At 29.9% G+C, this 27,781-nt stretch overlaps 1 protein-coding gene across 1 annotated transcript in view; it reads right to left on the reverse strand.

The window, feature by feature from the left end:
- The window catches only part of LOC107437766 (uncharacterized), a 349,045-nt gene that overhangs the window by 21,068 nt on the left and 300,196 nt on the right, over positions 1–27,781 (reverse strand). The window contains exons 9-19 of the mRNA XM_016049867.3: positions 23,450–23,538; positions 21,370–21,475; positions 20,653–20,807; positions 19,091–19,174; positions 16,427–16,523; positions 13,949–14,175; positions 10,536–10,643; positions 8,093–8,136; positions 6,212–6,442; positions 3,491–3,600; positions 1,839–2,108 (exon numbers count right to left, since the gene is read on the reverse strand). Of these exons, the coding sequence (XP_015905353.2) occupies positions 1,839–2,108; positions 3,491–3,600; positions 6,212–6,442; positions 8,093–8,136; positions 10,536–10,643; positions 13,949–14,175; positions 16,427–16,523; positions 19,091–19,174; positions 20,653–20,807; positions 21,370–21,475; positions 23,450–23,538 (1,521 nt within the window). The remainder of the gene's footprint in view (positions 1–1,838; positions 2,109–3,490; positions 3,601–6,211; positions 6,443–8,092; positions 8,137–10,535; positions 10,644–13,948; positions 14,176–16,426; positions 16,524–19,090; positions 19,175–20,652; positions 20,808–21,369; positions 21,476–23,449; positions 23,539–27,781) is intronic.

Below are 27,781 nucleotides of genomic sequence, written 5' to 3' on the forward strand. Positions count from 1 at the left end.
AAACATCCATATGAAGAAAAGCCATAGTTATTTTTTTTTAAATGACGTTTTTTCGATCTAATTTTTTAATATTTAAAAAATTATTCCAACTTTGCCTTATTTGGGCTCATAGAAATGTGCAAAAATACGATTATATAGATTTCGATAATTTTCATTTCAGTAAAAAATCTCACCAACGTAGGCAATTTTTGAAAACGTTTTATACTTTTTAAAATATTTAAGCTAATACTTAGTTAACATATATATTAATGAACAACAGAGATAATTTAAATGTTTTATAGTATTTAAAATACCATCATTTGAAGATATGTGTGCGAATGATATATTTAAAAAAACTAGAAACTAAGTTCTTATATTGCTAATTTATCGGTTGTTCTTGCGTTAACTATCTTCTATTGGTTGTTCTTGCGTTAACTCAAAGCTCTCAAAAAACATAAAGTTTTGTTTCAACGAATAGTTTTTTTTACAGCTTTAAATACGGTATCGTTTTTAAAATTGCCAAAGCACGCTCTTTCTTTAAGCACAACACACAATTTTCTAAATTTTCCTGAAAAATGAAGTTAAGAAAAGAAATTTTCAGTGCTAAATCTTGTAACGCACAAGTCCATTGTTTTAATACGTAGGGCACCGACTGCTAATTTACAGGATCATTCAATTATCCGAAAAATCGGCCAATTTTTCCCACCTTTTCTTCTTCTTGAAAAAAAAAATACGGAAGTGCTCATTAATATTGAAAATGGGTAAAAAAATGGCTTGTTTTGTCTCTCGGCTCTGATCCCGAATGATCAGGATAATCGGCTCAATACTGTATTTGTTTATATTATGTGTACTATCTGGCAATCGTGAGATAAGCTCTTAGGGAAAGAACAGTAATGTTGTTTTCAGTTAGGACTGCGGCACATCTCGTGATTGCCAGAGAGTAGGCTAAATCATAACTATTGTTTTTGGATTGCTTCCAATGCTTTTCAAATGTCGTAATTGTATTTTTCACTGAATAATATTTTAATTTCTATCAATACTGTAATCACCCTAAACCTCCTAATACCACTACTGTGCTTCCCCTCCCCTAAAAATAAGCCAAACAGCCTTCTAAAAGTGTATTATTATCAGTGATTTACATAGCTATTTCTATTAATCCACGGACGTCAATAAATAATTATTATACCTCCCCACAAAGAAAATCCTTATAATGTGTAAATTGTAATTTTCTGCAATAAACATTATTATTCCTAATGTTAGAAATGGGTTAATAAATACTGATGATCTTGATCATCACGAAATTTTTCCTAAAGTTATTATTTCTTAATAATTTTTCATTTCATAATTATTTTCAATAATTTTTTATTTCATAATTATTTTTAATAATTTTTCATTTCATAATTAATCATTTTCGTAATTATTTTTCAGTAATTTATGTTGTAATTTCTACTAAAGCAAGAGGATTGGCGAATAATTATTGCTATCCCTCTAAAAAAAAACCTTTCTAATATTGTAATAGTATTTTTTAGAGATTAATATTATTATTTCTAGCAACATGCGAGAGTTAATAAATAATCATCGTAACCCCCCCCCAGAAAAAAACTTGTTTCCAATGACGTAATAGTATTTTACAATTTTATGATTTATTCAATTTACAAGTTAGACTCCTTTATTAAATAATTAATGAAAAAGTATTACTTGATGCTCTCTCGGTGATAAATTCCGCTGACCATCTTACCCCCCACCTCCAGATAAAAAGCTCGTATCCAGTGATGTAATAGTATCTTACAATTTTCTGATTCATTCAGTTTATTAATAAGATTCTTTTATTAAATAATTAATGAAATCAAAAGTATTACTTGATGTTCTGTCGGTGATAAATTCCGTTGCCCATCTTGTTTTTTATCGTCCATTACTTTCCGTAGAAGTACTTTCTTCAAAAGAGGTATTTCTGATGATGAGCTATCGGGCAGTCTGCTGCTTTTTGGACTTAAGGGAGGCTTTTTACTCTCCGCACTATCCTTTTTGGGCGATAACTTCTTAGAGGACCTCGGGGACGTTGCCCCTATTGATAAGGCGGATGTTAAGATAGAAGACAAGGGATTACTCCTCGATTTTGGGGACGTCGGCTGAAAATAAAGATAAAAGATTACCTATTAAGTTTACACATAAAAACGAAATTCCCGAAGTAAGTTTTGACACGAGTTGGCTGCTTCTGTTTTATTCATGGCTCAAATAATATCCTCCTGCTATAATTGTAGATTGAAACATTATTTACGGGATTCCTTAATTTTAATTTCTTTCTTCGCCATTTTGAAAGTGGTTTATTTGATATGTGCGTTTCGTATTATTATTTGAAAAAAAAGAGATTTTTTTTAACTTTATATTGTAGTGGATTATAACAGTTTCCTTCATGAATTTGTTCGCAACATTTTATATTGAAAAATATAAAAGTTCTTGAGTTGTTCAGAAAGTAATTTGTTTTTTTCCCTCAACATAGAGCTCAATTGTATTTTTTCACAGCTAATTTCACATTTAAGTATATTTCCCATTTTGACAGTTAATATAAGAAAGCTTACTTTTTTATTTTATATTATAACTGTCGTTGAACAATCGACCGAATTTTCAGTTTACGACTCCGTACCCTTGTAATTTTGAGCACAATGCAGAAGACAAGGGAACTCCTGGATCAAGTATTGGGAGAAATTTGCCTTCGTGAAGGACTTTTTGATGGAACTAACCCACATTTGCTTTACGTGGAGAGGAAAACCACGAAAACCTCCCACAATTAGCCTGGCGGCAAGAGGATTCTAACCCATGATCCGTCTACTACTGATGATATTTTTTTACAGAAGAAGGCTTACTGTAGTTTTTTTTGGTGCCCTTTAAAATTTATTATGAATGTGAAAAGCATTTTTTTAAATTTAGGAATGTGAAATTATAGATTTTGATGAATTCAGAGAAAAAGAATGCAGCTTATTTTTATTAATATTATTATTAACATTTAAAGAAATATTATTGAACTTCTATTGATTATGAAACGTTTTTTAACTAAGTTAATAGAATTAAAATAAATATAATTTTCAATTTTCAAATAGCGAAAATATATCTAGTTTCTATTGGAACTAGTGCAATTAGACAACCATAATATTAAACAAAAACCAATATAATTATTTTTTTACTGAATGAACCAATTGTTGTAAGATTACACAATTTATTTCTCATTTTTTCAAATTCGAATTCCATGTCCATGTTTTTAGTTCGAATGTAGGCTTAAACAGAAAACAACATCTAACAGCTATAAACACCGTGCTAGTAGCTTTGCCTTTATAGTGTAAATCACGTCAACGTAACGTAAAGATACGTAGCATCTAAAACAATCGTCAGCATGCACAGTTGCCTCAATCTTAGGTACGGGAGCGTATGGAAGCTAACTTTAAAGTGCGAAATCTCCCAATTATTTAATCGTTTAGAATGTTTACTTAGATGAAAAATCAAATCAATGTCCTACCTGAATATCTTCCTTTGGAATGTGTAGTTGAGCATTTTTATCAAATCTTCCGAATTTCGGAGAAGGTTGTTTGTTGCCTTTGTCATTTGATTCTTTTTTCTCAAACGGAACTGTTAAGAAATGAAATGGTATTATTTACAAATCAAAAATAATTTCTTCATGCATATGTTAAAAGCTAAGAGGGAAATCTGGCATTGTGTACAATGCTGAAATTCTACCGATGTAAGAAAGGATTAAACATTTTTCATATAGACTAGGCATTGTATGTTCCGTCATCAATAAACAGTTAGTTTGAATAATTGTTTTAAATCGTCTGCCGATATAATAACTTCAACTCTAGCTGGTTGCTAGGCAACCAAACGACTTTTTTCTTGTTATTAATGTTTTGTTTATCGTTCGTCTGAGTATGTCTGTGGAAATAAAAGAATGTAAAAGCTAACATTGTATATTATGCTCAGTGGTCTGAAATACTACATTATTTTCGTAGTTTACTACAACTACCTTTTTTTAAATGTAGTGACTGCAAACAACTTTTGAATTTAGTAACTACTTCTACTCTAAGGAGACGAACTTTGCTGGCGAGCTTAAGTTTCGTCTATGTTCAAAATGGTTTTGAATACGAAATTGGTTTACATTAAATACAAGGGAATAATTAAGAATTATTTATTTATGTTTACATGAGTCAGTTTGTTAATTCGAAATTTTTTTTATGCATTTTTCGACAGCGAATGTTTAATTTAAGAAATGCGAAAGTATCAAATAGTTGAAATTTTTTAATTGTTTAATGCTCTTTTATTTCTTTCAAGAAATTAAGTAAATACGTTCCATTCCTTTGAAATAACATCAATGTTTCACGAGTGTGCATGTGAAAGTGCGACCGAAATGATTAATTATCAATTTTTCGTAATGGTTAATTCATGTATTAGTTATACTTGATTTTAAATACGTAATTTCTATTAACGCTCAGCTGCAGTCATAGAGTGATTTTCATTGCATCCATTGACGGATCCTCGAAGATACATCAAATTTGAAAAATTAGTTGCCTTAGAGCCGCTTTACAATTCTAAACTAATTTAAAGAAGTAGTTGCTAGAAAAATCTCAGCAAATTACTGTTTTTTTTGTATCACATTATCTTACTTTTTTTAAAAAAAAAGTAGCGCACTGCACTACAAACTGCGAAAATAAGTAGCTCCTACAATGGTTTCACTACTTGTAGTGCGCTACTTCCGACCATTGATTTTGCTGCCACTAAAGTTAGAAAACGGTTAATATGCACTTTACCAGGCTAATCTGCAGACTACGTAAAGTAATCCATTTAAGTGTGTTATCAAGTGCTTTCAGCAATTGACCAAGATAAAGTGCATTAACGGTTTCCATATCGTTAAAGTTTGTTATTCTCACCTTATCAATTAATTTGCATATTGTTGACTTGTATTTATTGCCTCGATTCTTTAGATATTGAAAAAATGGATGAATAACATTATCTAAAGTGAAAAACAACGCGAATTAAGCACAAATCAAGTTCTGAAATAGACATATAGTTTCGATTCTCTAGACAGGAAAATTCCTCAGTCTAAACTCCAAGTTTGTTATTCTCACCTTATCACTAATTGATTTGTTTATTGTTGGCTTGCATTTAGTGTTTAGACACCCATGAGGGTTCTAAACACTAAAGGTTCTAAAAGGGTTTACGATTTCCGAATCACTAAAGTTTGTTATTCTCACCTTATCAATTAATTTGCATATTGTTGGCTTGTATTTATTGATTCGATTCTTTAGATATTGAAAAAATGGACGAATAACATTATCTAAAGTGAAAAACAAAGCGAATAAAGCATAAATCAAGTTCTGAAATAGACATATAGTTTCGATTCTCTGGACAGGAAAATTCCTCAGTTTAAACACCAATTTAGTTATGGACATACTAATGTTTAAGTTCTTTAGTTGGAAGTATTTGGTGTCCCAGGTTTTAGTGTTTAGACGCGGAGGAAGGTTTTCTTGTCCTATTTATACTATAGTAACTAAACAATATATCCATTTCTGAATTTTATTTGTGCTTTATTCACGTTGTTAGTCACTCAAGTCTACGTTGCATAAAGTCATTATGTCGATTTTCTTCATTGCGATAATATCTTAAGTTGTTTTATTTTTGTTTTTAAAGTGATTTATGATTTATTCTATCTTATAATGTGTTGGTTGTTGAACTATAGTAACTTGAATTTTTAGATGGCGAAAAATAAATAAATGATATGTTAATTTCAACTTAAGCGCACATAACATTATGTTAATTAAAGTTTGCAAAATAGTTGCTATTGCTTCAGCAAAGATCTTATTTTCACGTTAACATAAGCCTAAGTAGATAACGTGCAGAATATCTAGGTGATTTTCAAAACACCTTAGTCAATTTCCAGTACTTTAACGGGTCATCCTACTTAATTTGCACATTAACCATGTAATCTGTAGAATAACTGATTTTTGCACTTTAGCAGTATTATGCACCAATGCCTAGATAAATTAAATAATATTTATCGTATGACTTATATTTTATATGTTCCCTAAAAACGTCAGGCATTGTATACAAAAGTAATTTTAGTATACATGGTATACATAAACTGATAATAGAACAAGTGTCATGCTTTTTTCAGTTCTATCTAATTCACATAAATAAATATAATATTGTATGAAAGTAAATTAAAATACATTCTTTCTACTGAGCTTACATTCTGATAACTTAGATGTGGTGTAAGGTGGACTTTTGCTTGTTACGTTTAAAGAGCCCAACAATTCTGATTTCTTTTCTTGTGCACCCAGAAGACGGACTCTTTGAAGGAGTGGTAAACTTTTATTTAATGGAGTCGAGGAATCACCACTATCTTCTGTTGAAGTAGAGGATGTTTCAACAACACTCTTTTCAGGTTTGGATCGAAATGCTGACAATTTATCTGCAAGACCTTAAAAAAAATGAAAACATTTCTCAATGCTTATTGATTGGAATATATGTAGAGATAATATGGAGAAAAAAATTTCTGCGAACAGAAAATCTCAATTAAAAAATTTCATGAACGCATTGATTAACTCTTGTAACTACTAGCTTCAATCCTTCAGTCACCACCTTATTTTGGCAAAATTTACTGATTCACTGATTTTTTCACTGTCACTGATTCATACCGCAGAGTCACTGATTTGTTTTAAAAATATTTATACTTTTATAGAACTCTATATTGATTCATACCATGGAGATGAATTGTGTTAAAAAAACAAAAAAAAAAAAAAAAAAAAAAACTGAAATCCAAAAATACAATGTACAAAAACACTTTTAAATTACTTAAAATAATACCTGAAATTTAAGCAAGAAAAAAGTGTATGTGTGGGGAGTACTGTGTTGTTAGACACACTACAGTACTCCCCCACCAAAATAATAGCTGTGATATAATTCTATGAATGGATGCTACCAGTTGATTCATTGCTGTTTTGTGAGAAGCCGTGAGAGCTGTATTAAGATCACCGTACTTTTGAGTGCTGATCGTGAGAGCTGTATTAAGTTCACTGTCATTCCTGTTTTGCCATTAGCACTCGAGTGTATACGTTGTGTGTGATCGAGACTGAGTAGCAACAGTGCGAGGAAGTAGCAAGTCAACTGTTTAATGGGTACCATCCACCGAAGTGGGAGTTTCTGTCAAGGTAGGCGTGATCACATCTTCCCCAAAGGTTACCAATGTGGGAGGAGTTACTGTGGATGTGGGATGAAAAGGTACTCCAACATAGAATCGAGTAAACATGTCTTATAAATTAGTGAATTGGTATTGTATTTTTGTAGTGTTAGACACACTACAATATGCAAGAAAATTTTTTCCGCAAAATGTTATCAACGTTTTCATTAAAATATTGTTGCTAGGTTTTATTTATTTAAATTGTGTGGATACAAATCTCGATATTTGATTTTAAAATCTTGTGAATACGAAATTTGATGCTTGATTTTAAAATCGAGTCAAATCTCGACTTTTGATATTAAAATCGCGTGTATCCGAATATCGATGTTTCATTTTAAAATCACGTGAGTACGAATTTCGATGTATAATTTTTAAGTCACTTGAATATGAATCATAATAGTGGCTTTAGATCATCTAGATGCGAAATATGATATTTTATATAAAATTGTAAAAATATGAAACACGATTCGCGATCTTAAATCGCGTCAATAGAAATCGCGATGTGTGATTTTAAATCATATGGATGTAATTTTAAATCGCGTTTGAAATGGTAGGAAAAAAGCATAAAAATGTATCTTTTTGCTCTCAATAATTCGAGAACTGCAATTTTTTTAGAAGAGGCTAATTCTTTTTCTTTTTTAACAATAGAAAAAAACTTTCCGAGATGGTGACAAATTTTCATTACACTTTGCACAAGTGTAACGAAAATTACACACTTTCATATTACACACTTTATTACAAAATTACACACTTTCATTACACACATTGACAAATTTTCATTACAGCTATTCATTTCACTTTTGTGGCTTTTTCTTCATTTAGATGGTCGTTGCAGAATACAATGAATAATTTGAACAACTTTTTCATTAATTTAAATTCTTAAACACTTACTTTTAACACTTGATGTTGAGTCCTCTCTTTTAAATTGAATCTTTCTACAAGAAAAATAAATATCAAGCATTAAAAAAAGATTTCTTGTGTTGATTGCTCATTGATAAAAGAAGAAAATCAGTAATAATACTCTCAGTTCTATTTAATGTTTTAGAAAACATGTTTTATTAAAACAGTCTAAAATTTTTTTATTGATTGAAAGATTGTGTCTTTGAGTCATCTAAGAATAACTAATAAGAGTGAGTAACATAAAATTTTTTATTTTTTTATGATTAATACCTAAAATGTTTTTTATAAATCAAAATGAAATAAAATTAAATCATTTGATTCTTGAAATATCAAACGTTAAATTAATCCTACTTAACACTAAATTGCCCAAGGATGTCATTTTGACTGCTTTTTCATTTGCAAAAAATGTACAAATAATAATGCATAAATTATTTTTTTTTCCAAGTGAAGTAAATTTTTTTATAGTTAATATTTATTAATAACTTGTTATATAACTGTAAATAATATAAAAAGTATTAAAAATTAATTACATTTCTTTAGACATTAGTTATTCTCTCATAATCCAGTCATTTTGACTGCTTTTGGACAATATAGGTATATACTAAGTTTCAGTCTTTCTAGTGTTAAAGTAAAATTATGGAAAACACTGGAAATAATTTTTTTAGACCATTGTCTAACATGAGAAAAATAATGATATAATAGATGAAGAACAAATATGAAAACAATAAAATTCTGAAAAAGTATTTTAAAAAATTACCGTTCTCGCATTGAATCTTTTCTAAATAATTTTGCTATTTTTGAGTAATTTTTCATTTAAAAAGTAAGACATAATCTTACGAATATAATTAAACCATATTTTGGGAGTCCGAGCAAAATTAAAATATCAGTGAATCAATGCATTTATAAATGAGCAAGTCAAAGAAATAATAAAATAGCGAATTAATGTAAGAGCCGATCAATAGGTCGAAAAATCACTGATTTTTTATTATTATTTGCTTTATTTATTAACTCACATTGCTGACGCGTTGATTAACACTAAACAACAATAATCATATCATTTGCTGATTCTGCCATTCTTACATACAATGATTCACATATTCGTTGATAAGGCATTGATTCATTCATTCTTTTATTTTCATTTATTTCTGTCATTAATTTGGTCAAAACATTTTATTATGGTGTTCAGCTATTTACGTAAAAAATAGTACATAATAGATTAATATTTTTTATAAACTACTTTTTTCTAAAGATCCTGTATTTTTTTTTCAAAACACCCTCTATCGGTAAAATTTGTGGTTATGTAATGATCTATGAAAAACAATAAAGTGTATAAACGAAGTTTATAAAAAAATAGCGATTTCTTTTTTTTGTCAGAACTGATTGATGTGTCATGATAAAGTGACCGCACAATACAGTACGATTTGACCACTACTGATTTATATTATAAGAAAAAAAATCAAACTTAAATTTACAGGCGTTATGAAATCCTTGTAAAATATGAGCACTGCATATGACACATACCCAACCACGGCCAAGCACCTACACCCTCTTGGCAGTTAAGAAAAAACAATTATTCCTATGGAGAGAGCCTGTTAGCATCAAAGTATACGCCAAATGGATGCCAAGCTTCCAGCGCGAACGTATTCCAAAATCGTTAACTCTTGAAGCGATGTGTTACAACCTTCTTTTTTCTTGTTTCTTACATTGTGTAAAATGAGGAAAATAAAGCTTATTGAATAATCAAATAAAAAGTAATAAGAGATAAAAGTGAAAATTTCTTATTTCACATTCGATTTGATAAGAGCGTGTCAGCATAGGAGGCGTCATTTTAGGCAGTCCAATTAAATCCAAATGCTCTTGCAACGTCATATAGTTGTTTTTTTCAAGAAAGAATGTTCTCCTTATTTATCGAAATAAGTAGGCAAATCTAGGATTCCAGTAAGACTTCGGAACTATAACCTTTTTAATAAGTTTGTGATATTTATCGTAACCCTATACCTCAATGGTCTCTTCTTTACTTACAGCGGAGTACAGCCAATTTTTTTTTTTTTTGTAACAGTCATGACAGGAATGACACGTAATTTTAACCCTGGTGAGACCACGTAGTTGGTAAACTTCTATCCAAACCGCAACCAACCAAAGGACTTATAGCTCCGACAACGATAGGACTTAAAGCTAGGACAACCAAAGGACAGCTAGGACAGATTTAATGTGTACCTTATTGAGATTCACAAGCATTTTGAGTTTTTATTGATTGACATACTTGATTAACATACTTTACTTAATTGATTGACATACTTAATTAAATTGATTGACATGCTTGATTAACATAATTGATTGACATACTTGATTAAATTAATTGACATACTTGATTAAGTTTTTTGACATACATGATTAAATTGATTGATATACTTGATTAAATTGATTGACATACTTGATTAGTTTTTGGAAAGAAACGTTTCTTCTTTTGTTAGGAGATCCGTCATCATCGCATGACTGCATTTGCTTCATCTCAATTGTATCAGCTTCTGTTGTTGTTCCCCTGTACAAAATTTTATAGAGAGTTTTTATTCGATATCAGTTTAACTATGCTTTCATAATAAAAATAATAAAAAATACCCTTCTAATTTGAAACAAGTGCATAGAATCTTATGAACTTAAACATGAAAAGTATTTTCAGTTACGAACGTTAGAAAACGAAAGTATTACTTTTTTGTTTTGTTTTGAGTAATGAAGATAAGAAATTCTTAATGTGATCACAGATTTACGAAAATGTTAGCTAGTATTTTAGGTTTAACTTTCAAATCTCCAAATATGGGCTTAAATTGCAATTTCTCTTGTGTAAAAACAGAAAACTGAAAATCTTTTGAAATGCATACTACACATGCATTTAACTTCCTTAATAATAAAATGAAAAGTTCATCTCTCCGTCTTTGTTCATCGTCTTGAAATTTGGCCCCCTATCTTTCAAAAGTTTCGATGAGATCTTTCGGTAACAAAGTTTGAAAAATTGAAAAAGTTGTTTGAAAAAGTGGAATTTCCTCATTGCTTTAACCCTTTCCTTCTCGCTCCCGTGAAAATGACGGGGTGAGATTTCGACCGCTATTTCTCACTCCCGTGATATTGACGGACTGGAGTGTTCAGTAGTAACGCATCAATAAGAATAAAACTAATTAATTTCTTTTGCCCGGAAAACATTTTATTGCTCATTTTACACATCTGATGTTAGTACCAGGATATTTTTAAGGTAATTGTAGATAGTTAGTTTATTTTAAACTAGTTGCAGCACTAATCAAATACGTAATACAAATGCAAAAGCCAAAAAAATAGGTACTTTTGTGACCGTTTTCTTGAAAACTAACCGATTGTTAAGGGGTTAACATTAGCCATTGTTATAAATTTGGACGAATCTGTTTTTTCTCCTTCAAATTTTAAAAAGATAGTTTTGTATTTTATTACTTAAAACTCCATTTAATAGAAACAGGAGTTTAATGCATGTTCTTCAGCGTTTAATTATTTTTTATATTATTTCAGGAAACATCATTGATGGCAGGCGATAAGTATTTTTTAAAGTTATTTGAAACCACGCGTTTATTTTGTTAACAGTTAATCAATAAGCATTTCTGAAAAACTAAATAATTCTGTAAAACTAAAAACATGTTATCACTGTAAATATTTAATATATTTACAGTGATAACATATTTTATGACCCCCGAATGGGATAACGCTAAAGGGAAGATTTACGTGGTAAATTTTGACTAAGAGTTGACTGCAGCCAATAGCATCATCCCAAATGATATTGAATATAGTTATTTTTTTATTTTGAAGGAATGGGCTACTAAATACGTGTTTTAATTAATTTAATATATCGTTAAGCCACAGGGATATACAACAAATAGCAAATAGATGGAAAAAAAATGGAATTATTTAAATTTTTTTTTAAATGCGTCGATATATGCCTTCCAATTTTGTGCATGTTGTTGGTTAATACTGCTACTAGAGTTGATTAATACCAATTTATTGATTATTTAATTTATCCCTCCGAAAATTTTACTTTCATTAACAAATGTAAAAATTTTCACATCAATATTTTTATTGTTACTTTGCATTCTGCGCTTTACATCCTTGAACTTATTGTTATACTTTAAAAAAAATTTGGTTTAGAAAAAAAGTAAATTTTTGTCCACTTTAAAAGATTTAAATCTTTTTTAGTTCGGAAATTTCTTTTATAGTAAATATGTGACCACAGTGATTAAATTTTCTCAACTTGGAAGTTTTAAATTTACGAAAACGAAATTTTTCGTTATATCTAGATAATACATAACTTACGTGACGTTTGGTTTTTAATTTCATACTTTGCCTACTTGCGTAGTATTGAATGTTCAATTGTAATTATTCTATGGATTACTTTAGGTCAGGACATGAAATGTCATTCAGAACTTTACATTTTTGTATTTATTTTTATATATTTTTATATTACTTATAATTTTTTGCCCACTTTAGGAGACTCAAATGTTTCTTATTTTGGAATAAATTTTTTTTATAGTAAATATGTGACCACAGTGATTAAATTTTCTCAACTTGGGAGCTTTAAATTTCGAAAACGAAATTTTTCGTAACACCTCAATTCAATAATACCTTCGACTTCTCAAATGCTGACAGATGTAGTCTAATGAACTTTTTGCAGTTCAGAAAACATAAGATAATGTAGGAAATAAAAATACGTTTATTCCAAATTAATAATAAAATTTTCTTAAAATAAATTTCTCTTAAGGTTTCAATGATTTCAGTATCTTTAAAGAAAGAAAAATATCAGAAAGACCATCTGTCAATTGCAGTCCTAGTGAGATTCTATTATTTATTCTATTATTTACTCTGTTACACTAAAGTCAAACTCTATTAACTGGAGTTAAACTTTGTTTTTAAGAGACTCTGGCTGGTCCTAAATATTCGGTCTCTAATCTTGGAAATTTCGTAGCGTGACCAGGTACTTTATAAAATGACCTGTTTTTATCACAAAAATGCTAATGTAATGAACTAATTTAACTTGCCAGCCATGCAACATTTACTTATTTTAAACAATTTTAAAATCCATTTTCATTTTTATCACACCATAAAAATATTATTTTGTTAACAGGGTGCGTAGCCAAATCTTTCAACAAAAAACTTTACCTTTAAGATTACAACAAAAAGATTACCTTTTAAGCACTTTTTAAGCACCTAAAAATATTTTAAAGCACTATATATATATATATATTAACAAAATGCAAAATTTTCAAAGACTTTACGAGGTCATGATAAAATAACTAGTTTCTGACAGAGAACTCTTTTCTTGTTTATATTATCCACCATAAAGAGGTCGAGAGATTTTTAGGTTTGATTTCAGAGGGTGGAAAATGAAGCCTGAATTTGAGAATATCTTACAAAATGCAGGTGAGTTGCACCTGAGAATGCAAGAATCTCACCGAACCCAGCTCAGTTTACGCACATGCAGACTCGCAAGTATTTCATCAAACATGTAAAATGATTGCCGCTTTCATATGCTACTGACCGGCGGTACACCGAAATGCATTGTGGTTGAATGAATTGTGAAAGCGTTGAATAGAACAATGTGAAAACCACGCTTTTGCGTAACACGTGGTGAAAATCGATATGGTAAAGAAAACAAATCTCATTTTCGAAATGGGAAAATTAAGCACTTTTTAAAAATTCCCAATAAAAAAAGCACCTACGGGCTTTCAAAAAACGAAAATCAAAAATAAGCACTTTTTAAAAACGCTACGCACCATGGTTAATAAACGCATAATAATATTTGATAATTTAATTTTTAAGGATTAAAACTCTTACGATGCTGTAGATCTTGTCCTCAAAAGTTTTTTGAGATTCAAAACATCTTTATTAATCAGCTTAGAAACGGCAGATTTTGGCTTCAATGGATCGATTTTTTCATCGCCAGATAGATTTTGACCACCTGCAGCTAAATTGGGGTCTGCAGCATTGGCGCCAGCTCTACCTATATTAGCCGCCAAGCGAGCTTCCATCAGTCGTTTACGGCCCATTGTTTGAAGTATATCCTGAAAAAAGAGAAACATTTAGTATAATATTTTGTCTAAATATTGTGCTAAAGAAAGATAAAGAAATAGAAATGATTTAATTATATTCATAGAATACGGAAAATAAGAAAACCTAGAAACGAAAATTTATAGTTTTTCGAATTTTCATTTTATTTTAATGTGTTTTCCTTATTAGTTATCTTTCTATTGGTTATGAGGAAAACGATTAAAATTTCGGTTAATGATAAAATTGTGAAAAATTTTGCTTCCACCATTTAGGAAACAATTGTCAGTAGAATTAGGATTATGCACAGTGGTCCAGTTGAAATTTCAGCAATCTAGCAAGTCAGAAAGATGAACTTTGCCTGAAACGGTGAAGAAACAATATCTTGCATTATCATCTGATACTAAACTGTGGTTAAAATATGTTCATTTTGGCTGGTCGAAATTTCTGGTGCCAAAAATTATTTTTGGCCATTTAACGATAAAATTTGAAAGCAGGAAATCATTGAAACTTGCATTATTGTCAAGCTGATAGGAACAATGATAAATTTTATTTGGCTATAGCTTCTGGTTGGAAAAGTACTGAAGCTTGTCATCAGAAATTAAGCCCTAGTTGAAGCTTGTAAGCGTAATCGAGTCGAGTTAACTTCGAATTTGGCGATAAAATTGGTTTTGGCGATCGACTCGAAAACCATTCGAACTTGGGGTGTTAACTTGAGTTACTTGAGTTAACTAGAGTAAAATTGTAGAGCTGCAGCTAGTCTTAAAATGGTCGGAATTTTAATTGTGGATAAATTCTGCTTGTAGCAATCGGAAAGCGTTTGGATGTCGTATTGTTATTTAACACAGATCTTAAATTGAAATTGGAGCATTCCAGCTAGTCAGAAAGTGGACGAATTTTCGATTGCTTGATTCCAGCTTAACATATACAAAAGGGAGTTAGTAAAAAAGTAGTAGGACATTTTTCTAAATATAAGTTTCTGTTTTAAACAATATATTTTTTTTAAATTTCCTTTTTGATGATAATATGATAATCATGTTTTTTTCATATGACATAATGCGAGAATATGTAGCACCAAATGAATAAACAGTTTATACTGCAATGGTAATGTAACATACCAGACTTTCAATGATGTTGTAAATTTTTTACGATATTTTAACAGTAAAGATTTTTTTGAATATCCCATGAAAAATTTTACGCTTTCAATAAATTGTAAATTTTTCTTTTTTAAAGAAGTAGAGATATAGATTCGAAGCTGCATTTTAGCATCAACGTATCAAAATGTTTTTCGCAACTTCAAAATGTTCTTTTTTGAATATTATTCGATAACNCCTAAATAATTGGTGGCGTAAATATTTAGTCAGTTCTGAATATTTGGTTAGTGGAAATTTCCGAATTTGTTTTGTCAAATAACGGTGAAAACTTACAAATTAAATGCTGATTTTTATATATTTAATGTTTCACCTGAACGTTATGCTCAATTGCATTTTCGTTGCACAACCAAAGCATAAAAAACCATTATTTTAGGATATTTAATACCATTTTTATTTTTTTAAATACAATTTATTGCTTGTTTTTTAAAATTTCTAACCTGTCCTACGTTTTCGAGGAGCATTTTGAACTTCTTAAGGGTGTACTAAATGCTCCACGTAGCATTTTAATGCCCGTGTAGTAAATGGTGACTTGTTTTTTTTTAAATTTCAAACTTGTTCTACTCTTTAGAGGAGCATTTTGAACTTCTTAACGGTGTACTAAATGTTGTACATAACATTATAATACCCGTGTAGAAAATGGTGACTTGTTTTTTTTTTAATTTCAAACTTGTTCTACACTTTAGAGGAGCATTTTGAACTTCTCAACGGTGTACTAAATGTTCTACACAGCATTTTACTACCCGTGTAGAAAATGGTGACTTGTTTCTTTTAAATTTCAAACTTGTTCTACTCTTTAGAGGAGCATTTTAAACTTCTCAACTGTGTACTAAATGTTTTACATAGCATTTTAATACCCGTGTAGTAAATGGTGACTTTTTCTAAATTTCAAACTTGTTATACTTTTTCGCGGAGCATTTTGGACCTCGGGTTTAGAAGGCAGTTAGCAGCTTTTGCATTTGTTTAATCATAAATTGATTTAATAATTTGAAGCAAAATTAAAATATATAATATCTATAACATATAGTATTATGAAAAGAATTAAAATTTATTTTTTGCATGCATTATTAAAAATAAAGTAAAAGAAACAACACTTAAAAGAACGTACAAGAATTACCTGCGCCTCTGGATAGTCTTTCATGGCAGCTAAAATATCTTCTCGAGAAAGACTGAAAAGTTCTGAATATCCAACAGATCTAACATCTGCTGTACGCCTATAAACAAACAGGAATAATACACCATCATTTTCATTTTATGGGAATGGCCGTGAGATCGGTCAAATATATCTCGATATGCCGAATGGATCGAGAAAAAAAAAACACTTGTTCAATACTTTACACAGTGACACCAGACTGACGCTCGTTCCCATCTTCAGAGAATAGGGGGAGGTCTAGAGGGGATCAGTCGATAGTTTTTATAAAAACATCAAACACGTGTACTTTTATTCTTTTCTTTCTTTAAAAAATCTGCTTTGAATTTCTGCAGACATTTCAATTTGTAAACAAATTGCATCCAATTTTTCGAATTTGAGAAATTTGTATAATAAATTGTGATGTTTTTTTCTAGCAAATCCAAATCTGAAAGCGAAAAACGGGAGGCAAATTTAAATTTTGAAACTTTTCCTCACCTTCATGGTTAATTCTATTTCCCTTACATAAGTAATTTAAAAAACAGAAGAAGTTAGTTCAAATAAAATTATAGTAAACAATGATGTTTCAAATGAGGAAAACTGTTTTTTTTCTCCTTCAAAAAAATTAAAATGCCAACAAATTATGACGGGATTGCGTAGTGGGGAAGTAATTTTTGAATTAGCAAATGAGATGAAACAGAATTTTCCATGAAAAGTTTCTTTGGTGGTAAAGCATCCTCTTTACTTGAGGGTCGAGTTAGGTAACTTTAACATTATTTTTTCTAAATACACTGCGCATTTATCGATATATTTGAACTCTTCGGAACTCTTTGTACACCCTATATGTTACTGTGAAAGACAAACTTGGCAAACATTGACATTTTCTGGTGAATTTTCTGGAAAATTGCTACGTAGCTGTTTTTATTTGGTTTTAGTGACATCATTCTCTCTAATAAATATTACTTAACAATCCGAGTTAAGCAGCTGATCCATTTTTGGATTTATGACTATCAATAGTCAACTCTGCATCCTTGTATTTTTCAACCCAACCCAGAGGACAAGGTAACTCCGGAATCCAAGATTAGGGCAAACGAGTCTTCCTGGAGGAGTTTTTGGTGGAAATTATCCATGAGCTGTATGACACGTCGCATTGTCCTGTCGTTGCATGCCATTATCCCGAGGAAAAACAATTTGCATGTCGGGGTGGACATGGTCTGCAAGTTCATATGCGTATTTGTGTTGATCTACCGTTCCTTCCACAGCGACAATGGAGCTAAAACAATTTCAGACCATATTACTCCTTCCGTTGGTTTGGACCCTTTCGGCAGTAGTTGGAGAGTGTTTGCTTTCAGACGTTATACGCCAACGTTCATTTGTCCGACAGAGCATAAAGCGGGATTCATCGAAAAAAGCCACTTGTTGTAGTAATGGCTTGCGATTTCCAACCTTTATAGCAATGACAGACAACGTAGAAGCATAAATCAGGCGTCTGCTAAAGAAGCCCTTACATATCAACATTCGCTGACACTAGAGGAGACACTATTGGTAGTCACTTGGTTCCTCAGGGGAAAATAGTTGATCAACGGTTACACGTCTATTTGATTGAACGCAGCTCCTTAGCTTTCGTTCCTCTCTGGCATCTATGATGAACCACATTTGCCACGCAGCTGTTTTTGTATAAAAGCATTTTGCGCTATACATTTATCACAGAGTCACACGAGCTGTTAACGAAAATAGCCGTTTCGGAAATGCTTCCACCCTTGGCCCGAAAGCCAATGATCATGCTCTTTTGGATGTCAGATAATTTACACCTTTTCTGTATTTAACCAACGATTGCAATGTTTTTCGATTCCCTCGGACCAATACTTCTTAGAAAAGAAAGACCTCAGCACAGGTTACCATAAACAAGATATTTGATCCTTTAGTAGTTCAAACGTAATGACCTCTTTCGTATTTACCACCACTGCGCAGCTTACTAGCCCAAACGTAGTGACATCTTTCGTATTTTTCATCCACTGCGCAGTGTATGTTCGTTGCGTCGGACTACTAAATTTATACGTGCTAAGACCTTCTTTCTTCTAGGAGTTTGCTCGGACATCCTTTATTTAGGCTCCAAATGAATTGCTGCCACCTACCTTCTTAAATTGGTTATTTCACATTGATGTCGTAAGCACGCGGTGGTCACATTAGTTAGACTGGCTTGTGTATAGTTACTGATGTGTTCGGAATTGAAAAAATATTAGTTACGATTTCAACATTTGATCATGTTGCAGCCGTTAAAAAAGCTTTAAAATTGTACTAAATGTATTGTTTTTTCATGCAAAGTGGTAAACTTTAACGCTTTTTTTAAAATTTTTTTAACTCTTAACAGAACAGGTGTGAAGAAAGTAAGATTTTGAATATTAGAATTGAATGAGAGGTGTCTGGCTTAAACCAGAACTTTTTGGATTTTTTTGTACAAATTTATAAAATATTTTGAAAATTTTATGATAATTTAATATATAAGCTTATTTTATTTTAAGCTTATTTTATTCTAAGCTTATTTTATTTTACAATTAATTTAAATATACTTAAAAATCTCCTAATTAAGGCAGCATTAAAACTTTAACCTTAAACCTTTGATTTTAGTTTTCAAAGAGCAGATATACTTACCTATTGAATCCATCTAAGTTTAAAATTCCAATTTCTCCGAAAAAATCTCCCGCTTTCATTTGTGTCAAAACTTTGCCAGTTTCACTAAACGATAAATTTATTTATTAGTATCAAAAAGAACATTTGCTTTAACAATACTCATTTTTATAGCATTTTACATAAAATCCTAACAAGTTTTTGACATAATTATCTATAAGTAATATGCCCTGTTGTATACTAGCTGAATATCCGTTCTTCGTAATGAGGAGGGGATAATTATTAAAAATAAATTAATTAAATCGATATTAATATAAACTACGTAATTATTCACAAAAATTCGCTGGGACAGTAATTATCGATAATGTCAACTTTCATCCATCAAAAGATACCTCAAGATTTATTCAAGTTAGCATGTCTTATATACTAGTGAATTGATGCTTAATAATTGTAGTGGCAGTTACGCCACAATGCTCCCCCACCTCAATTCTATCAGGGATAGAATTCGATGAACGAATAGCACTATTCACTGTATTTGCGAAGGACCGGGAGGGCGGTATTAAGTTCACCGGATTTTGAGAGCTTGTGGTGAGACTTGTATTAGGTTCATCGATTTTCGAGCTATTGTCATCAGAGGTGTGTTAAGTTCTCGGTTTTGTGTGTGGTCCCTCCTATGTAGCTACTAGCAATTGACTGTGAGCAGGATCCCGTTGTGTGCAATCGAGATTGAGAAGCAATAGCGTGAGGAGGACAACGACGCAGTCACAAACAGCAAGTTAACTGTTCACTGTAATCCATCCATCGAAGTCGGCGTGCTCATATCACGTCCGAAGGTCACCGATGTGGGAATAGTAGTTACTGACAATATTAACCATCACCTGTTAAAAGGCACCCCAAGATAAAATCGAGTTGGCATATCTTATATAATAGTGAATTGAAGTTTAAATATCGTAGTGGTAGTTACGCCACAGATATAGTTTAATCTTTTTTTTAGTATTTCATCATATTTCAATTCTTTTTATTACTACTCTTGGTTGCATTTCGTTTTGACAATTCGTTTTAATTATAATGAGTAAAATAGATATTTAGGCGACATCGAAATATAGAATAACTATATTAGTTAGGTCTCATGATTGCTTAAATTTATCACAACAAAGTAATTTTTATGGTGTTTTTCTTTAAGGTGCAATAAAAACCTGTTGCCACCGTGTATTTATTAAATATTTACATTAGGATATTCAGTATGTATTAAAAAAGAATCCATTACAACAATAGTAGCAATACTAATTACCAAAATTAAGTATGCATCACTGACGTCAATAATAGTTTGGAAATTTTTTACCGCTCCCAGAAACAAATAATTTATCTAATTATTTGATTTTGTAGCACGCAACTTATTTTTTTAAAAATTTCAATCATCATTGATTTTAAATTATTTAATTTTATAGAAATACATTTTAAAAATGTAACCACAAACAAAATTTAAAATAAACTACTACGATAAAAAGTTATAAACTAACATATAAAAAATATTATTTATAAATGTTACTTTTTCATGTTAACAGTGATGGTTTTAGAGTCCTTACCTTATGACTTCTAAAATGCCGTCTGCAATGATGAACATCTCTCTTGCCACTTCCCCTTTTCTACAGATTAAGTCACCCGGTGTAAAAATGTAGGCACGCATTTTCAAAACTAAGTCATGCAAAAATTCAGGTTGACATTCCTGGAATATGCTAACCTGCAATGTTCAAAAGCAATGCAAAAATTGAAAACACCAAGAAGTTGCTTTAAGGCCTGTTAACACGGTCCAAGTTCTTGAATCCGAAAACCAAGAAATTGGATGATTCGTCGACACTATCGAAGTTCTTGAAAGTTACTGATGGGTCAGATGAAAAACCTGCGTATGCGCATCGCTTACATTCCACACTATAAAATCATACTTACATGAACTCAAAGTTACAAAATAAATTCAAATGAAATCATAATAACACAAACAGACCCTAACATATTAATTTATTTGGATTAAAATATATGAAAACGGACGACAACAAAATGGCATAATCTGATGCCTGCTTGTTGACGTCACAAAACTTAAGAAGCTGACTGGTTAAGGGAAGAAGAACTTAAATGGAAAGTAGAACATACTCTACTATTATCCAAAGACTTGGACCAAGAACTTGGATGATCGTTTACACAATCCTAGCTTCAAGAAAAACAAGTTTCCATCAACAATCTTCGATCAAGAACTTGGATCGTGTAAACAGGCCTTTTGTAACATCTAAAATAATCCAAAAAGTTACTTTTTTGAGTGTCTTGAGATTGACGTGCAAGGCGAGTTCTGTCTTCAGCTTATCAGGCAAAATTCCTAAGGCTGAGTTGATATCCCCGCCTCCTTGCATGCGACCCCTGAAAAATATATGTTAGAACTCAAAACTACCGCCAAACTATTGTAATTGACTCTGAAAATCACGTATTTATTGAAAGAGCAATTGTAAGTATGATAAACCAGAAAACCAGAAAAAAATTAGAGACTTGAATACCATTAGTTGCCATCATTGTTAATATTTATGTTTCTATAAAATGTAATATTTGAATTTTCGCTGGAAAATTTGTTTTGAATAATTGTTTTGTAATTTTGCTGCAACATTTCAAAGGACAATATTTTTAATTTAAATGCATAGAAAGTGTTCTGAAATGATGACCCTTAATGTATATTTTTAGACTCCTTGTCAAGAATGAAGTTTAAAAAAATGGGAGCATCAAGGTTTTAAATGAAGAAGAAACAAAGAGGCTAGTGAATTCAGTTGAATTATGAATGATGAAGTAGATAAGAAAAATCCTTTTTAGACAATGTCGATCCCTTCATATTATAATATAGCCTTAACAGCTAGGAATTTACAGCAGGTACTTACTATGGAGGAACTATGTCCTTAATTAATCCCTAATGAGAATTCATAATTCCATTCCAATATATCTATCACGGATTTTTAATTATTCGATCTTAATGTGTCCTTTACAACAAATGTGGTGCGTGTTATTAAGCAATTTCGTGTGTAATGTGTTCATTATATGTGGCAAAGACATTAAAACAAGTAGGCCTTATATATTCATTGCAACAAATATGAGGTAAGCATTTCAACACTCAGGGTTATAATAAATTCATTACTATAAATAAGACAAGAGTATCTGGTCAATTAGGCTTAATATTCCAGTTACGACAAATATTGTGTGGATAATTAAACAATTAAACTAGTAATATGTTCATTACATTAAATGGGACAAGGGTATTCAATCATTTACGAATAATATGTCCAAGCTCATTTTACTATGTTATTATTAATTTAATCATTTAGGAATGATGTATCGAAACTATCAAATATGGTGCGGGTAGTTAAAGAATAAATAAGACAAGGGTATCTTATCAATTAGGCTTAGTATTTTTGTTACGACAAATATTGTGTGGATAATTAAACAATTAAACTTGTAATATGTTCATTGCATTAAATGCGACAAGGGTATTTAATCATCTAGGAATAATATGTCCAAACTATCGAATAAGGTGCGGGTAATTAAAGAATCAAGCTTGTATTGTGTTCATTAAATTAAATGTCGCAAGGGTATTTAAAAATTACGAATAGCATGTTCATTATAACAAATTTACACCAGACTTACGCTTATAGGCATGCGTAATTAAGCTATCAGTCTTATAGTGTGCCCATTTCAATAAATGTGGTAACGACATATAATCAATAAGCTAAATCTGTCCACTTCAATAAATATGGTGTGGGTAATTAAACAATCAGGCTTTACGAATTCATTGCAATAAATGCAGCGTGGAGAATTCATATTGTTCTTGTTATTTTGTTCTTGTTATCTTGTGTTCTTGTTATTTTGGAGCTTTCTTCCTTTTCTAGTGAATGAAACATTCACTAGGACATTTTGAAGCAAACTTATGAACAAATAAAGAGCTATCTTATGCATATTATTTAAAATGGCGTTCGAAAATATTTATTTAAATGTCATTCTAAAATGTCGCTTAAAATAATTTTGTACATTTATGTATAAGATTGTTTCAAATGATAATTAGGACATTTGTTCATTTTAATTACGTTTAGAAGGAAATTTTTAAAAATGTTGTGAATCATTCTGAAAACGATCTGCATACTGTATTTAAGGCTTAGTTTCAAAAGTGTTGTGATTCGTGCTGAAAACGATCTGCATAATGTATTTAAGGCTTAATTTTAGAAATGTTGGGAATCGTGCTGAAAACGATCTCCATAATGTATTTAAGGTTCAATTTTAAAAATGTTGTGATTCGTGCTGAAAACGATCTGCATAATGTATTTAAGGTTTCTCTCCTGAATATGCTGTATTAGTTACCTGGACCATGAGTAATCGTACCATCTCTGAACTCTTCTTTGCATATTTCTTGGTACTTTATGGTGACGCATGTACAGTTTTGCCCCATCCTGCGAAACAAAAATTTATTAAACATTTTTACATGAGATTTGCAAATAATTAAATTACGTTCAAATAAAAAAAAGTGTCTGTTTTGTATTTATCATATTTTGCATTGACTTTAGGAAAATTGTTGAAAACATGACTGATTACTTTCTGCACAGTTTTCTTTTTATTCCTGCTCTGATTGATTCATTTACCTTTTCTGGCCACCTCCGCTTCCCTTGGCTACTGTAATTTTTTTCTCTGTTTATTCTCTTCATTGTTTTCAATTTATTTCGGTAACAAAGCTTCGTTTCATGTTCCAATCTATTTTGTTTTAATCATTCATACCTTAATAATAAGAGTTTGTTTTTAACAGGTTTTCATTATCCACCTGAATTTTTGAAGCTAATGAATTTTATCCATCGACAAGTATACCTTTTTTCCAGCTTCTTGGGATTACACGAATAATAATTAAAGAAACTATTATAAATATTTTAAAGAAAAAATTATCTGTGCAGTACTTTGATGTTTATTTTAAAATAAAATACGTATCAATTCTCAATAAACAGTGTTCCATACTATTAATTGCAAAGTCGTTGAAGTGCTTTGAAAATTATGCATGTTTTATGATTTTATGAATTAGATAACAATGACCAAAATTCCAAAATATGAAACAATAAATCAAATGATTGCGATAAGCAAGTTTAGTCCAGTCTAGTTCCAGCATGATTGAGGGCACTTTGCCATAATTTTCTGCTGGTTGGAATTCATTTGAAAACAGTCTCCCATTTAAAAAGTGAGCGTTAATGTGTTTAAAAATACCCATATAAGTCAAGAAATAGTTATAGAAAAATTTTAAGACGAACTTTTATATCAAAAAGCATGCTTATTTAGGAAACATGCAAATCTCCAATATAAGGGAGAACACTTGATGAATTATTTATAATTGTTTGCTACGTGGAATTCATTTAAAACGTGTTTCATATTAAAAAGTGATCATTAATGTATTAGAAAATACCTATATATAAAGAAATAGTTATGGAAATATTTGAAGAAGAGAGTTCATATTACAAGACATGCTCCAGAATATTTGAAAAAAAAAAATAGAAGATAATATTTCTCCAGAAAATAAAGTCCGTAGAGTTTCTGCTTCCCCGGTCGCTAATAATTTACAATCTAGTTTCCATATTTTAGCAACCACTGCAAAAAATCGCTCTAAGTTGGGCGATAATTCGCTAATCGATACCAACGCCAATGCTGCATTTATTCCTATTTGCGAATGTTGGAACAGAACATTTTTCTTTGTGATTTTTTCTTCCCTTTATCTTAATTTGTCCTCTTATGAAATGTAGTGTTTTATTTTTTTTAACATCAGTTTTTGCAATTATATTTACTAAAAATTGATAAAAAAATATACTGCAATTTAAAGAAAAAGTAACTATATGATTTTCTTTGAGCTTTGCTTGTTAAACAAAGGTCATATGCAAGTTAAATAGCGATTACAATAAAAAAATAATGGATTGAAATAACGGTTTCTAATCGATAAATGCATTATTAAATTATTGAAAGCCCAGTTTATTTATTTAAAGAAGATGAAATTATAATTTTTTTTATGCGAAGTGATCGCTTACCCTATAAAATTTACTTTTAAATATATAAATAAAATTAAATAGTTTTTTTTTTTGAGACAGTAAATATTTTTGTCAGACTTAAAAATAAAATTTTCAGTGTCTTAAAATGCAAACATATTTTGGCAAATGTTTTGATTAAATATGATTTGAATAGAAAATACAAAAAATAAATATTTCTCTTTTAGTCATGGTGTGTCTAATATTTTTATTGGGCTTATTAATAAAAGAGTGACATTTATTTTTAACGTATCATTGCTACATAAATCTTGAGATCATAAATTGCTCTCTAAAGTATTTTAAAACTAAAAATAATCTTTAATTTTGATAATTTCGATCTGATAATCTCTAATAAAAGCAGTGAAAAGACAAAATTAATACAAGATTGACTCTTGATTGTTAATAATTTTCACGATGCATATTATAATGATCATATAGCAGAGTTACGAAATCAATGTCTATCATCGCATTTATATTAGCATATTTGTATTCATAATGCTGTATTGTTGTGTTTATCAGGCAATTTTTAAAAATAATTAACGATTTAAAATAATTATTGTTTCCTAAAATGCAACAGTCAAAAGTTAAAATTAATAAGAGACTGACACGTTTTTAATCGCATTGTAGTGAAACTTAAATTTTAAGAACACAAAAAATTCATATTTTTTAAAGGAGTTTATGATTTTCCCAATAATTATAATAATAATATGTAAGTACAATGGGTTATAAATTATGTATATTTTTAAATTAACGTATCATAACTTATGTATAGTATTAAAAAGAATTTAAGACTCAAAATAATGATGAAAATAATTATTGTTTTCTAAAATGCAACAGTCAAAAGATAAAATTAATAAGAGACTGACACATTTTTTAATTGTATAGCAGTGCTACTGAAATTTTAAGAACATAAAAATTTTTTTTTTAAAAAGGATTTCATGATTTTTACCCAAGATTAAAAATAATAATAATTAAAATACAATAGATGTATACAATAGATGTATACAATAGATGTTGAACATAACATATTCAACAAGTAGTTAAACATATTTAACAGTTTAGGGTTTCATAAAGTTTAAATTCTACAGTTTAAAAAAAATCATATATATATATATATATATAGCACATTACTNTATATATATATATATCCTTCGCTTCCTTAAATGTTGTCACAAAATTTATTCATAGAAAACTGTAGAAATCTTTTCAAAAATGTTCAACGTTTATGATCGTAAGATGCAAGAAACAATGATTAAACAACTCAAGATAAGATACCATATGTCAAATGATTGACATTAAAGGAAGTTTACTTAAAACATCGTTCTTAAAATTTTAATCCTGTAATGTCTTTCAAGAGGCACGATTCCTAGAAGACCTTGCGTTAAATGTTATCTTAAAGAGAAAAGAAAAATATAATATAGTTTAACTTTTAACTAGTAAAATTGTTTAATTGTTCTAGTTCGTAAAGTATGGTTGTTAAGTGAGTGAAGTAATTACAAGTATTGAGCAATATCAAGAAGGGCTTATCTCAAGTGATACTGCGAGGAAATATTTTATAAAAAATATGTATTTTAAACGATTTCATTTTTTGTTGTTTCAAACAATGTTATACTGTATTTTATAAGAAAGAATTTTAAATTATCATACATCCGTTGTTAAAACAAAATGTTTATACATTTAAAGTATTTGTTTCAATAAGTTCTTGTTTTTTTCCAGCTTTTTCAGTGTTTTTCTAGAAAAAAGAGTATTTTTTTTAAAGAACACTCTTTTGTAATTTACAAAGAGTTTTCGGAAGATAATTTGCGGGATTTAATGACAATATATTTGAAATGTATTAAACATATGGGCAATCTGATTAACGTAATTGCGTAAATTATTAATTTACGTATTTATGCCTTTACGTGTTCGATTTTTATCTCTTTAGTGTTATGACTATAAAAAAAAAGAACTAAAAAAAGCATTTTTTTCAAAAAATTCATAAAGAGAATAAAAAAAATAGAATAAAGAAGAAATATTTTTTTGAAGATTTTGTTATTATAACTTTTAAGTATTCCGTCAATGAATTATGTTTTAAAAGTATTTGACGCAGTTGCGTTCTTTTGGTGCAAAAAATGATTAGGTGCAGAAACATGACTATGCAGAAACAGAATTATGGACAAAATTTTTTCAAATTGAGTTTATTATAATTATGGAATTTCTGCAGTCGTAGTTTTCTAAAACTACTTTACTTTTGTTTGTGCTCCAATTATTTGCAAAGTTATAGCAGTTTCTGTGCAAGGTGATAACAGTGGATTGATAGACTTGTGATTTTAAGTTTATAAAAGCGTTTATCTTGAAATCAGGTTTTTCTTAGTTTACAACACCTTAATCACGATATTTCATATTACTTTTAAAATAATTGTCGGCTATTTTTCGCGAGTGTTTATGATTATAGTACACATGTTTTGAACTACAGAGTAAGAGAAAAAAGCAGAATTTCATTTTTTAACTACATTGATCCCTTACTCACGAGTATAGGTAGTTTTTTTAAGATAATGATTAAAAACATAGTTAATAGCCTTCTAAATAAAATTCTCTAAGGACTTTCTGCTTTGGGCGATAGAATTTTTCTTACAGTGTTTAATGTATACACAAAAAATAC

This window comes from Parasteatoda tepidariorum, chromosome 7 (assembly GCF_043381705.1).
Source record: "Parasteatoda tepidariorum isolate YZ-2023 chromosome 7, CAS_Ptep_4.0, whole genome shotgun sequence".
NCBI classification, from domain to species: Eukaryota; Metazoa; Arthropoda; class Arachnida; order Araneae; family Theridiidae; genus Parasteatoda; species Parasteatoda tepidariorum.